The sequence below is a fragment of the Pseudophryne corroboree genome, chromosome 4, assembly GCF_028390025.1.
Source record: "Pseudophryne corroboree isolate aPseCor3 chromosome 4, aPseCor3.hap2, whole genome shotgun sequence".
In the NCBI taxonomy this organism is placed as follows: Eukaryota; Metazoa; Chordata; class Amphibia; order Anura; family Myobatrachidae; genus Pseudophryne; species Pseudophryne corroboree.
Genome location: NC_086447.1, coordinates 615,501,976 through 615,517,165, shown reverse-complemented (window position 1 = coordinate 615,517,165; position 15,190 = coordinate 615,501,976). Strand labels below are relative to the sequence as shown.

The 15,190-nt window shown below is 49.4% G+C and overlaps 1 protein-coding gene across 2 annotated transcripts in view; it reads left to right on the top strand.

Annotated features, from left to right (window-relative positions):
• Positions 1-15,190, top strand: part of SYNJ2 (synaptojanin 2) — a 468,795-nt gene that overhangs the window by 180,422 nt on the left and 273,183 nt on the right. For both annotated transcript variants that reach the window (XM_063917654.1, XM_063917655.1), the window contains exon 4: positions 8,913-9,138. In XM_063917654.1, the coding sequence (XP_063773724.1) occupies positions 8,913-9,138 (226 nt within the window). The remainder of the gene's footprint in view (positions 1-8,912; positions 9,139-15,190) is intronic.

The following is a 15,190-nucleotide window of genomic DNA, read 5'->3' as shown; positions in this document are numbered from 1 at the left end:
AGACACACACATTCTTCATAATAATAAAAATTAATTATATTATACTCGCAACCGGTTGCCAATTGATCAAAATAACAGTACACACAATAAATGTGTCATTATGGAGGTGAAGAAATCTAAGATAGATATTTAGAAACATTTTTCTTCCCTATAATGGCTTAAATGTCCAGAGGTAAACAATAGTCTTTATAATTACTGTGTTCACACCCTACAGTATATATCAGAATAAGACACCCCCAAGGCACGGGAGTTAGTACCTACAGTATATCACAGTAAGACACCCCCAAGGCACGGGAGTTAGTACCTACAGTATATCAGAGTAAGTCACCACCAAGGCACGGGAGTTAGTACCTACAGTATATCACAGTAAGACACCCCCAAGGCATGGGAGTTAATACCTACAGTATATCAGAGTAAAGGTGCATACACACGGGGAGATTTTGACTATGAGAGATTTTGACTGAGAGATTTCCCTTGAACTGGCAGTAGGAGATTTTGACTAACTTTACCAGAGATTTTGTCTAACTATGCAAGAGATTTTGGCTATGGGAGATTTTGGCTATGGGAGATTTTGACTATCTCATTTAAATAAGGGGATGAGTGGGGGAGTGTCATATATAGGATGATTTTACAGGGTGGCTGGTATTTAAATAGCTAAAAGTAAAAAAAAAAAATTGCGTGGGGTCCCCCCTCCTATGTAAAACCAGCCTCGGGCTCTTTGAGCCAGTCCTGGTTGTTAAAATACAGAGGAAAAAATGAGTAGGGTTCCCCCATATTTAGACGACCAGCACCGGGCTCTGCGTCCGGTCCTGGTTTAAAAAATACGGGGGACAAAAGACATAGGGGTCCCCCGTATTTTTCAAACCAGCACCGGGCTCCACTAGCCAGGGAGATAATGCCACAGCCGGGGGACACTTTTATATTGGTCCCTGCGGCCGTGCCATTACCCCCCCAACTAGTCACCCCTGGCCGGGGTACACTGGAGTGAGGACCCCTTAAATCAAGGGGTCCCTCCCTCCAGCCACCCAAGGACCAGGGGTGAAGCCCGAGGCTGTCCCCCCCATCCGTGGGCGGTGGATGGGAGGCTGATAGCCTTTCAAAATGACATAAAAAGAATATTGTCTTTTGCTGTGGAACTACAAGTCCCAGCAAGCCTCCCCCGCATGCTGGTACTTGGAGAACCACAAGTACCAGCATGCGGGGAGATAACAGGCCCGCTGGTACCTGTAGTTCCACAACAAAAGAAATACTCAAATAAAAACACAACTCACACACCGTGAAAGTAAAACTTTATTTAAACACACTTACACACTCACACATACTTACCTACATCCCACGCCGAGAATCACGTCCACTTGTCCAGTAGAATCCAATAAGGGTACCTGTAAAAATGAGAGACAGATTACTTACCTACATCCCACGCCGAGAATCACGTCCACTTGTCCAGTAGAATCCAATAGGGGTACCTGTAAAGAACAAACAAAAAAAACCCTTACCTATTATCCGGTGAAGTTCATTCCACATAGTGTTTAATATTACATCATCCATACACAGTGTAGGCACCCACCACACACAGACAGCGCAGGCACCCCCCCCCCCCCCCCCCCCCACACACACACACATACAGAACACAGGCTCCCTCCACAAACAAATAGCGCAGGCACCCCCCCGCTCCCTCCACATACAGATAGTGCATCCGCCCCCACCCTCCCTCCACATACAGACAGCGCATCCACCCCCATCCACCCCCACCCTCCCTCCACATACAGGCAGCGCAGGCACCCCTTCCCCCTCCCTCCACATACAGACAGTGCAGCCAACCCATACCCCAGCAACCCCCTCTCCATATACGGACAGCACGGGCACATACTTGCCCCCCCCCCCCCAGCAACCCCCTAGCCTCTATAGATATACAGCCACAGCGCCATCATTCCCCCCATCCCCCCCTCCCTCCATAGACAGGACAGCACCATCATTCCCCCCCTTCCCCATAGACTGACAGCACAGCACTATCATAAACCCCCTTCATGTACCTTGGTCCTGCTCCACGGACACAGAGTGAGTCAGATGCCAGAGTAATGATCTAAGCTGCAGTGCCGGTACAATGACGCTGTGCCAGCGGCTCTCACAGCACTTCAGCCTCAGAGGGGGAACACACTCCGCGGACCTGACGACACTAATGTGCGCGGCCCGGCTACAGTGACACATTCAGCGCCATCTCTCCCCCCCCCCTTCCCCCGACCTGACACTGCAGACTCAGAGCGGCATCTCCCCCCTCTCCCCACCTCCCCTCCCAAACCAGTAGCCAGGCTGAGGAGAGGAGCTGTGTGCATACTTACCCGAGTGTATGGAGCTCCTGAACGCTGCTTGCTGTGCTGCTGGCTTGTCCCTCTTCAGCCTCCGCGAGGTAACACAATGGGCGGCGGGCGGGTGGTTATAGATCGCTATCGCTGGGAAAAATCGCTAGGGACAAAACACATGAGCGATTTTAACTAACTTTTGCAGCGACATAGCCAAAATTGACTTGCCTGTACTGACTATTTTTCCCAGCGATAGCGACCTGGTGGGGACGCGCATCGCTATCGCTGCCTGTGTACACACGGAGCGATATGCACTTACTTTCTGAGCGATTTTGACTATATAGTCAAAATCGCTTAGTTATATCAATCCGTGTGTATGCATAAGACACCCCCCAGGCACGGGAGTTAGTACCTACAGTATATCAGAGTAAGACACCCCCCAGGCACGGGAGTTAGTACCTACAGTATATCAGAGTAAGACACCCCCCAGGCACGGGAGTTAGTAGGAGTCCTTATCGCTTACTCCACTGCGGTTGATTCCGGGTTCAATGTGCCAGACTGTCGGGTAAATCAGTTGAGACCCGAAAAACGTCTATGTCTGCCTTTCAGTGTTGCTGCTACCTCACACTCAGTCACACATCTGTGCAACCTTAGGGACATATAAGAAACAGGTCCTATAAAGTGCGTTTTGATCCAAATCCTGGGATTTTTATCAAAGAGTCCTTGATAACATTCCCAGGATTAGGATTGAAACAGGTGTTAACATTTATTGTGTATTGTTATTTTCTCATACGTCCTAGAGGATGCTGGGGTCACTTCAAGAACCATGGGGTATAGACGGGATCCACAGGAGACATGGGCACTTTAAGACTTTCAAAGGGGTGGGAACTGGCTCCTCCCTCTATGCCCCTCCTCCAGACTCCAGTTTAGAATCTGTGCCCAGTACTTTGTTAGGTTTTTTATGTTCAGGGAGAACTGCTGGCAACAGTCTCCCTGCTTCGTGGAACTTAGGGGAGAGAAGTCAGACCTACTTCTGTGAGTTTAAAGGCTCTGCTTCTTTGGCTACAGGACACCATTAGCTCCTGAGGGTCTGATCGCTAGGTACGCCTAGATGCTCGTTCCCAGAGCCCGCCGTCACCCCCCCTTGCAGAGCCAGAAGTCAGAAGACAGGTGAGTAGAAGATCAGAAGACTTCAGTGACTGCTTTGAGGTACCGCATAGCGGCCGCGCTGCGCGCCATGCGCCCACACTCAGCGGCATTACAGGGTGCAGGGCGCGTGGGGCGCCCCGGGCAGCATTTTAGCCTCAAATAACTACCTGGCAAAAGCGGACTAACTGCCAGGGCACTGTCCAGACCCCCGCCAGTATAACATTTTGAAAAAAAAAGAGCGCGCGCCATTACGGGGGCGTGACTTAGTCCTCACAGCACACAGCCCGGCGCCATTTTCTCTACAAAAGGCTGCAGAGACGCTGGTCCTTCCTCACACTGCTGTACAAGTAACAGGGTGCAAAACGGGAGGGGGGGGCACAGTGATTGTGGTGCATTATATGTGTAACTTATAAAAGCGCTGCAAGTCTGGGACATTGTCTGTAGTGTTTTCAGACCGGGTTTGGGCGCTGGGGTGTGAGCTGGCAATTTCTCCCTCTGTTTCTCTCTGACAGGCTTTACTGTGGGTCTGTCCCCTATAGGCCCAGTGTATCTGCGTGTGGTGGGTGCACGTGTGTCGGCATGCTCTTCCCAGGAGGAGACTATGTTAGGGACACAAACGTCTGTGGGAGTGACCCTGTCGGCACCGCGACACCTGATTGGTTGAATGTTTTGAGTGCTTTGAATGCAAATGTGGCTCTGATAAATAAAATATTGGATAAATCTGAGTCTCAGAACCAGGCTTGGAAGAAATCCGTAGAGGATGTGTTGTTTCAACTCCAGACCCCCTCGGGGTCATATGCCCAGCTGGCAGACACGGATACCGACACGGACACGGACTCAAGTGTCGACTATAGTGATGCCAGATTAGATCCAAAACTGGCAAAGAGCATTCAGTACATGATTGTGGCTATAAAAGATGTATTACACATCACTGAGGTCCCTACTGTTCCTGATACGAGGGTCTGTATGTATAAAGGGAAGAAACCTGAGGTAACATTTCCTCCCTCTCATGAACTGAACACGCTTTGTGAAAAAGTTTGGGAAAGTCCTGACAAAAAGTTTCAGATTCCCAAAAGGATTGTAGTGGCGTATCCGTTTCCCTCTGGGGATAGGGAAAAATGGGAGTCACCCCTCATTGTGGACAAAGCTCTGTCACGGCTGTCCAAAAAGGTGGCTCTCCTGTCCCCTGACATGGCAGCCCTAAAGGATCCTGCGGATCGTAGACAGGAAAATACATTGAAATCCATTTATGTCTCCATGGGTACGCTATTCAGACCAGCCATTGCATCTGCGTGGGTGAGTAGTGCTATCGAAAAATGGGCAGATAACTTGTCATCTGAAATGGATACCCTGGATAGGGATAGCATTCTTTTGACACTGGGTTATATCAGGGACGCTGCAGTCTACCTAAATGAAGCTGCGAGAGATATTGGCCTCTTGGGATCACGGGCCAATGTCATGGCAGTCTCAGCTAGGAGAGCATTGTGGATTCATCAATGGAATGCTGATGCTGACTCTAAGAGAGCTATGGAGTCTCTACCGTATAAAGGTGGTGTGTTGCTTGGTGACGGCCTCGCTGGTTTGGTATCTACGGCTACCGCGGGTAAGTCATCATTTTTACCGTATGTGCCTGCACCACAAAAGAAAGCACACCACTATCAGATGCAGTCCTTTCGGCCCAATAAATACAGAGAGGGCTGAGGGTCTTCCTTCCTTGCTACTAGAGGAAAGGGAAAAGGTAAACGATCACCGGCCGTGGCCGGTTCCCAGGAGCAGAAGTCCTTCCCGGCTTCTGCCAAGTCCACCGCATGACGCTGGGGCTCCTCTGCGGGAGTCCGCACCGGTGGGGACACGTCTCAGGCTCTTCAGTCAGTTCTGGGTTCGTTTGGCCCTGGACCCATGGGTTTTAGAAATAGTGTCCCAAGAGTACAAACTGGAGTTTCAAGACGTCCCCCCTCACCGATTTTTCAAATCAGCCTTACCAGCTTCTCTTCCAGACAGGGAGGTGGTATGCGCCGCAATATAAAAATTGTGTCACAATCAAGTCATTGTCAGGGTTCCCCCGTCGCAACAGGGAGAAGGCTTTTATTCGAGCCTGTTCGTGGTCCCGAAGCTAGACGGCTCAGTCAGACCAATCCTGAACCTAAAATCCCTCAATTTCTACTTGAGAAAATTCAAATTCAAGATGGAATCTCTCCGGGCAGTGATCTCCAGTCTGGAGGAGGGAGATTTTATGGTGTCGGTAGACATAAAGGATGCCTACTTATATGTTCCCATTTATCCTCCACATCAGGCTTACCTGAGGTTTGCAGTTCAGGATTACCAATTTCCTAAACCTGCCAAAATCACAGTTGGTTCTGACGAGACGGCTGTCGTTTTTGGGAATGATTCTGGACACAGAATTACAGAGTGTTTTTCTTCCAGTGGAAAAGGCTCTGGAAATTCAGAACCTGGTCAAACAAATTCTGAAACCAGCAAGAGTATCGATCCATCAATGCACTCGGTTGCTGGGGAAGATGGTGGCGGCCTACGAGGCCATTCAGTTTGGCAGATTCCATGCCAGAGTGTTTCAGTGGGACCTGTTGGACAAGTGGTCCGGGTCCCATCTGCACATGCACCGAAGGATAACCCTGTCGCCCAAGACCAGAATCTCACTCCTGTGGTGGTTGCACAGCTCTCACCTCCTAGAGGGACGCAGGTTCGGGATCCAGGACTGGATCTTAGTGACCACGTATGCGAGTCTCCGAGGCTGGGAAGCAGTCACGCAGGGGAAAAGCTTCCAGGGAAGATGGTCAATCCAGGAAATGTGTCTACACATAAAAGTTCTGGAGTTGAGGGCCATTCACAACGGCCTTCTTCAAGCGGAACATCTTTGCTATCGGCCCGTCTTGATTCAGTCGGACAACATAACAGCAGTACATAAACCGCCAGGGCGGAACAAAGAGCAGAGCGGCAATGGCGGAGGCCACAAAGGTGTTCCGTTGGGCGGAAAGGCATACAAGCGCTCTGTCAGCGATCTTTCTTCCAGGAGTGGACAACTGGGAAGCAGACTTCCTCAGCAGAGACGATCTCCATCCAGGAGAGTGGGGTCTTCATCAAGAGGTTTTTGCAGAAGTGACAAGTCTTCGGGGAATTCCTCAAATAGACATGATGGCGTCTCGCCTCAACAAGAAACTTCAGAGATATTGTTCCAGGTCGAGAGACCCTCAAGCAATAGCAGTGGACGCCCTAGTGACACCGTGGGTGTTTCAGTCGGTGTACGTATTTCCTCCGCTTCCACTCATTCCAAAAGTGATAAAGATCATAAGAAGGACAAAGGTTCAAGCGATCCTCATTGTTCCAGACTGGCCAAGGAGGACTTGGTATCCAGATCTTCAGTAATTATTCATAGGAGATCCCTGGCCTCTTCCTCTGAGGGAGGATCTGTTGCAGCAGGGGCCGTGTGTGTTCCAAGACCTACCGCGACTTCGTTTGACGACTTGGAGGTTGAACGCCGGATCCTAGCCCGAAAGGGTATTCCCAAGGAAGTCATCCCCACTCTTATTCAGGCCAGGAAAGGAGTAACGTCTAAACATTACCACCGTATTTGGAGAAAATACGTGTCTTGGTGTGAATCCAAGAAAGCTCCTACGGAAGAATTTCAGTTAGGATGTTTTCTCTATTTTCTACAAGCCGGTGTGGATGCGGGCCTAAAGTTGGGCTCAATTAAAGTTCAAATTTCAGCTTTATCGGTTTTCTTCCAAAAACAATTGGCCTCCCTTCCAGAAGTTCAGACCTTCGTGAAAGGTGTATTACACATCAAACTTCCCTTTGTGCCCCCTATGGCACCATGGGATCTTAACGTGGTGTTGCAATTCCTTCAATCTCATTGGTTTGAACCTTTATAGAAGGTTGAGTTGAAATTCCTTACTTGGAAAGTGGTCATGCTGTTGGCCTTGGCATCCGCGAGGCGGGTGTCTGAATTGGCGGCCTTGTCTCACAAGAGCCCTTATTTGATCTTCCATGAAGATAGAGCAGAGTTGAGGACTCGTCAGCAGTTTCTGCCGAAAGTGATTTCATCGTTCCACTTGAACCAACCTATTGTGGTGCCAGTGGCTACTGACGCCTTGCTGGAATCGAAGTTTCTCGATGTAGTCAGAGCTTTGAAAATTTATGTCGCCAGAACGGCTCTGTTTGTCCTGTATGCTCACAATAAAATTGGGGCTCCTGCTTCCAAGCAGACTATTGCGCGCTGGATCTGTTATACGATTCAGCAGGCTCATTCTACGGCTTAATTTCCGTTACCGAAATCGGTGAAGGCCCATTCTACCAGAAAGGTGGGCTCGTCCTGGGCGGCTGCCCGGGGGGTCTCGCCATTACAACTTTGCCAAGCAGCTACTTGGTCGGGTTAAAACACCTTTGCGAAGTTCTACAAGTTTGATGCCCTGGCTAATGAGGACCTCATGTTTGGTCAATCGGTGCTGCAGAGTCATCCGCACTCTCCTGCCCGTTCTAGAGCTTTGGTATAAACCCCATGGGTCTTGAAGTGACCCCAGCATCCTCTAGGACGTATGAGAAAATAGGATTTTAATACCTACCGGTAAATCCTTTTCTCTTAGTCCGTAGAGGATGCTGGGTGCCCGTCCCAGTGCGGACTCTATCTGCAGTTATTGGTTATGGTTACACACATGTTGTGTTACGTTTATAGTCAGCCTGTTGCTGATGTTGTTCATGCCGTTGACTTGCGTTGTGTTGAATGCCATGTTGTATGGCGTGCTTGAGGTGTGAGCTGGTATGTATCTCACCTTAGTTTAGCAATAAATCCTTTTCCTCGAAATGTCCGTCTCCCTGGGCACAGTTCCTATAACTGGAGTCTGGAGGAGGGGCATAGAGGGAGGAGCCAGTTCACACCCCTTTGAAAGTCTTAAAGTGCCCATGTCTCCTGTGGATCCCATCTATACCCCATGGTTCTTGAAGTGACCCCAGCATCCTCTACGGACTAAGAGAAAAGGATTTACCGGTAGGTATTAAAATCCTATTTTGATCAACTGGCAACCGGTTGCTAGCATAATGTATTATTATTAGAGATGTGTGGGTTCAGATTTACCCGGTTTTACCTGGATCTCAAAACTGCTTCTTATTGGCTCTCGGATGTCACGTGTTTTGGATAGCTAATAAGAAAAATCCAGATAAATGCGAACTTGCGTTAATTTTGATGTTAAGAACCAAGTAATCTGAACACACACATCTCTAATTTATTATTATGAGGAATATGTGTGCCCGGATATTTACCATTCCAGACTTCTTACAGTATTAGCACAGAACCGTCTAAATAAAAATACTAAATACAAGTTATGCTAGTGTGGGAAGAGAATAATATTTGATGTTTCTTTTTTACTTTTTTTACACACGTGCTAGAAAAAGGCTGACATTTTAAAATAAGTCCAGTTTGCAGTCCACTGATATATGGAATTGTGTTTACAGGAACAGGTTGTTGCATGTGCCTTTGAAGCACTACCAAGTCAGCTGCTCTGACTGGCTTTTGAAGGTCATCTGCGGTGGGGTAGAAATCCGAACTGTGTACGCCTCACACCGGAAAGCCAAGGCTTGCCTTATCTCACGTATCAGTGGTGTACGAGCTGGTGCCAGGTTCCACATCCGCGGAGTGGATGATGATGGACATGTTTCTAACTTTGTGGAAACAGAGCAGGTATTGTCATAAATTACCAATATTTTAGTGACCCCATGTCTGTGGTATGATTCCTAGCAGTCTGTTGCTTTGTGTTTGATGTATTATTCCAGTTTCATCTTGCTCCATTTACCTATATATTACAGGTTGAGTATCCCTTATGCAAAATGCTTGGGAGCAGCAGTATTTCTCTAACGTCCTTGAGGATGCTGGGCCTCCGTAAGGACCATGGGGAATAGACGGGCTCCGCAGGAGATAGGGCACTTTAAGAAAGCTTTGGACTCTGGGTGTGCACTGGCTCCTCCCTCTATGCCCCTCCTCCAGACCTCAGTTTTACACTGTGCCCAGAGCAAGATGGGTGCACTGCAGAGAGCTCTCCAGAGTTCTCTGCCTAGAAGCATTTTTGTTTGGATTTTTTTCTACCTTTTACTACTTTTTCACAGGGAGCACTGCTGGCAACAGGCTCCCTGCATCGAGGGACTGAGGAGAGAGGAGCAGACCTTCTTGTCAAAGATAGGCTCTGCTTCCTCGGCTACTGGACACCATGAGCTCCAGAGGGGGTGAACGCAGGTTCTTACTGGGCGTCCACCCCCGGAGCCGCGCTGCCGTTCTCCTCACAGAGCTAGAAGTACAGAAGACAGAAGTCGTCAGGCGGCAGAAGCCTTCAGCTTCACTGAGGTAACGCACAGCACTGCAGCTGTGCGTCATTGCTCCCATACACCTCACATACTCCGGTCACTGTAAGGGTGCAGGGCGCAGGGGGGAAGGGGGGGGGCCTGGGCAGCAATATAAACCTCTGCATGGCAAAAAGACTATATACATGTACAGGTGGGCTCTGTACATGTATATAAAAAAGCCCCCGCCATATTTTACTAAGTTTGAGCGGGACAGAAGCCCGCCGCCGAGGGGGCGGGGCTTCTCCCTCAGCACTCACCAGCGCCATTTTCTCTCCACAGCACTGCTGAGAGGAAGCTCCCCGGACTCTCCCCTGCTTACACACGTTGAAAGGGTGCTTGAAAGAGAGGGGGGGGGGGGGGGGGCACATAATAGGCGGTTTACATATTATACAGCGCTGCTGGGGAAAAACATTTTGTGTTGGTCTCCAGGGTCATTGCGCTGGAATGTGTGCTGGCATACTCTCTCTCTGTCTCTCCAAAGGGCCTTGACAGGGATACTGTCTTCAGGAAAGGGGTTCCCTGTGTGTGTGGGAAGTGTGTCGGTACGCGTGTGTCGACATGTTTGATGAGGAAGGCTCGCTTAATGTGGAGGGGGAGTGCATGAATGTCAGGTCGCCGTCGGCAACGCCGACACCGGAATGGGTGGATATGCTGAATGTCTTGCATAAAAGGTTAGACAAGGCAGAAGCTAGGGATCAGTCAGGTAGCCAGTCCATGCCTGTCCCTGGGGCGCCAGGTCCTTCGGGGTCTCAGAAGTGCACCATATCCCAGATCGATGACACAGATACCGACACAGATACTGACTCTAGTGTTGACTATGAAGATGCAAAATTACAGCCGAAGGTGGCAAAGGGTATACGGTACATGATTATGGCCATTAAAGAGGTTTTGCATATTACTGAGGAACCCCCTGTCCCTGACACGAGGGTACACATGTATAAAGGGAAAAAGCCTGAAGTCACTTTTCCATCCTCATTTGAATTAAGTGACTTGTGCGATAAGGCTTGGGAATCTCCGGATAGGAGACCACAAGTTCCCAAAAGGATTCTCATGGCGTTTCCTTTTCCACAAACTGATAGGATACGCTGGGAATCTTCGCCAAAAGTTGACAAGGCGCTGACACGTTTGTCCAAAAAGGTGGCACTGCCTTCTCAGGATACAGCTTCCCTCAAGGAACCTGCTTGATCGCAGGCAGGAAATTACCTTAAAGCACATTTACAATCATTCCGGTACGATTGCTCGACCGGCTATGGCGTCGGCCTGGGTTTGTAGTGCGTTTGTGGCATGGGCAGATTCCTTATCTTCGGAAATTGACACCTTAGATAGGGATGCCATTCATATGACCATAGAGCATATCAGAGATGCTGCCTTGTATATGAGGGATGCTCAGAGAGACATTTGTTTATTAAGCTTCAGAATAAATGCTATGTCTTTTTCTGCTAGGCGGCTCTTGTGGACCCGACAGTGGACGGGAGATGCCGATTCAAAGCGGCATATGGAGTCCTTGTCTTACAAAGGGGTGGAGTTGTTTGGAGACGGCCTCTCGGATCTTGTCGCTACGGCTGGTAAGTCAAATTTCTTACCTTATGTCCCCCCGCAGCATACAAAAAAGGCACCTCATTATCAAATGCAGTCCTTTCGCTCCAATAAAAACAAGAAGGTACGGGGATCATCCTTTGTCGCCAGAGGGAAAGGCAGGGGAAAAAAGCTGCACACAGCTAGTTCCCAAGAGCAGAAGTCCTCCCCTGCGTCTGCAAAGTCCACCGCATGACGCTGGGGCTTCCCGAGGAGAGGCAGATCTGGTGGGGGCTCGTCTTCAGGTTTTTCAGCCACGTCTGGGTTCACTCGCAGGTGGATCCCTGGGCATTAGAGATTGTTTCTCAGGGATACAGGCTGGAATTCGAAGACTTGCCTCCTCGCCGATTTTTCAAATCGGCTCTGCCAGCTTCCCCGTCAGAGAGGGAGCTAGTGTTGGCAGCAATCCAAAAATTGTGTATTCAACAGGTGATTGTCGCAGTTCCTCATCTCCAGCAAGGAGAGGGATATTACTCAACCCTGTTTGTGGTCCCGAAACCGGACGGTTTGGTCAGACCCATTTTAAACCTGAAATCTCTGAACCTGTACTTGAAGAGGTTCAAGTTCAAAATGGAATCACTCAGGGTGGTCATCGCCAGCCTGGAGGGGGGGGATTGGATGGTGTCCCTGGACATAAAGGATACTTACCTTCATGTTCCGATATTCCCCCCGCATTAGGCGTTCCTGAGATTTGCAGTGCAGGACTGTCACTACCAATTTCAGACGTTGCCGTTTGGGCTTTCCACGGCCCCGAGAATTTTCACCAAGGTAATGGCGGAAATGATGGTGCTGCTGCGCAGGCAGGGGGTAACAATTATCCCATACTTGGACGATCTACACATAAAGGCGAGATCTCGGGAGAGGTTGCTGGACAGCATGTCTCTGTCCATGAAGACGTTGCAGATACACGGCTGGATTCTCAATATACCGAAGTCCCAGCTAGTCCCTACAACGCGTCTGACCTTTTTGGGGCTGATTCTAGACACAGACCAGAAAAAGGTTTTTCTTCCGATCGAAAAGGTTCAGGAATTCATAGCCATGGTCAGGAACCTATTAAAACCAAAACAGGTTTCAGTGCATCAGAGCACGCGGGTCCTGGGGAAGATGGTGGCTTCCTACGAGGCCATCCCTTTCGGCAGGTTCCATGCGAGGACTTTTCAATGGGACCTCTTGGACAAGTGGTCCGGGTCCCATTTACAAATGCATCAAAGGATCACCCTGTCTCCCAGGACCAGGGTATCTCTCCTGTGGTGGCTGAACAGTGCTCACCTACTAGAAGGTCGCAGGTTCGGCATTCAGGACTGGGTCCTGGTGACCACAGACGCAAGCCTCCGAGGCTGGGGAGCAGTGACACTGGGAAGAAATTTCCAAGGTCTCTGGTCAAGCCTAGAGTCTTGTCTCCACATCAACGTCCTGGAGTTGAGGGCCATATACAACGCCCTGCGTCAAGCGGAGGAATTGCTTCGGAGAAAACCGGTTCTGATTCAGTCAGACAATGTCACGGCAGTGGCTCATATAAACCGCCAAGGCGGAACAAGGAGCAGAATGGCCATGGCAGAAGCGACCAGGATTCTACGCTGGGTGGAAGGCTGTGTAAGCGCGATATCAGCGGTGTTCATCCCGGGGGTGGACAACTGGGAGGCGGACTTTCTCAGCAGGCACGACCTGCATCCGGGAGAGTGGGGACTTCATCAAGAAGTCTTCGCACAGATCACGGATCGTTGGGGACTGCCTCAAATCGACATGATGGCATCCCGTCTCAACAAAAAGCTAAAGCGGTATTGCGCCAGGTCAAGGGACCCTCAGGCGGTAGCGGTAGACGCTCTGGTGACACCTTGGGTGTTCAGATCGGTCTATGTGTTTCCTCCTCTTCCTCTCATACCCAAAGTGTTGAGAATAATACGAAGAAGCAGGGTCAGAACAATACTCATTGTTCTGGATTGGCCACGGAGGACTTGGTATCCGGAGCTGCAAGAGTTGCTCGCAGGGGATCCGTGGCCTCTTCCTCTAAGGCAGGACCTGCTGCGGCAGGGGCCCTGTCTGTTCCAAGACTTACCGCGGCTGCGTTTGACGGCATGGCGGTTGAACGCCGGATCCTAGCGGAAAAAGGGATTCCGGAGGAAGTCATTCCTACCCTGATCAAGGCTAGGAAAGACGTGACGTTAAAACATTATCACCGTATATGGCGGAAATATGTTTCTTGGTGTGAGGCCAGAGCTGCTCCTACGGAGGAGTTCCATTTGGGCCGTCTACTTCACTTTCTTCAAACAGGAGTGACTTTGGGCCTAAAATTAGGGTCCATAAAGGTCCAGATTTTCGGCCTTATCCATTTTCTTTCAAAGAGAATTGGCCTCTATTCCTGAAGTACAGACCTTTGTGAAGGTGGTGCTGCATATTCAGCCTCTCTTTGTGCCTCCGGTGGCGCCTTGGGATCTTAACGTGGTGTTACGTTTACTCAGGTCACCTTGGTTTGAACCACTCAAAACTGTGGAGTTGAAATACCTCACGTGGAAAGTGGTCATGTTGTTGGCGTTAGCTTCGGCAAGACGTGTTTCCGAATTGGCGGCTTTATCACATAAAAGCCCATACTTGGTTTTTCACGTGGATAGGGCAGAGTTGAGGACTCGCCCTCACTTTCTGCCAAAAGTGGTCTCATCTTTTCATGTGAACCAACCTATTGTCGTGCCTGTGGCTACACGGGACTTGGAGGATTCCGAGTCCTTGGATGTAGTCAGGGCTTTGAAGATTTATGTGACCAGAACGGCTAGAATCAGGAAGACTGAAGCTTTGTTTGTTCTGTATGCGGCCAACAAGGTTGGCGCTCCTGCTTCAAAGCAGACTATTGCTCGCTGGATCTGTAACACGATTCAGCAGGCGCATTCTACGGCAGGATTGCCGTTACCGAAATCGGTTAAGGCCCACACCACTAGGAAAGTGGGCTCTTCTTGGGCGGCTGCCCGAGTAGTCTCGACATTACAGTTGTGCCGAACAGCTACTTGGTCGGGGACAAACACCTTTGCAAAGTTCTATAAGTTTGATACCCTGGCTGAGGAGGACCTCCTGTTTGCTCAATCGGTGCTGCAGAGTCATCCGCACTCTCCCGCCCGTTTGGGAGCTTTGGTATAATCCCCATGGTCCTTACGGAGTCCCAGCATCCTCAAGGACGTTAGAGAAAATAAGATTTTACTTACTGGTAAATCTATTTCTCGTAGCCCGTAGAGGATGCTGGGCGCCCGTCCCAAGTGCGGACTTTTTCTGCAAGACTTGTATATAGTTATTGCTTACATAAGGGTTATGTTATAGTTTTTCGGTTGAACCGTGGCTATGTTGTTGTTCATACTGTTAACTGGGTAAGTTATATGGTGTGATTGGTGTGGCTGGTATGGATCTCGCCCTTAGATTTACAAAAATCCTTCCTCGTACTGTCCATCTCCTCTGGGCACAGTTTCCCTAATTGAGGTCTGGAGGAGGGGCATAGAGGGAGGAGCCAGTGCACATCCAGAGTCCAAAGCTTTCTTAAAGTGCCCTATCTCCTGCGGAGCCCGTCTATTCCCCATGGTCCTTACGGAGGCCCAGCATCCTCTACGGACTACGAGAAATAGATTTACCGGTAAGTAAAATCTTATTTTTGGATATCGGATTTTTCCGTATTTTGGAATAATTGCATACCATAATGAGATATCATGGTAACGGGACCTAAATCTAAGCACAGAATGCATTTGTTTCATTTACACCTTATACACACAGCCTGAAGGTCATTAAATACAATATTTTTAATAACTTTGTGTATTAAATAAGGTTTGTGTACATTGAGCCATCAA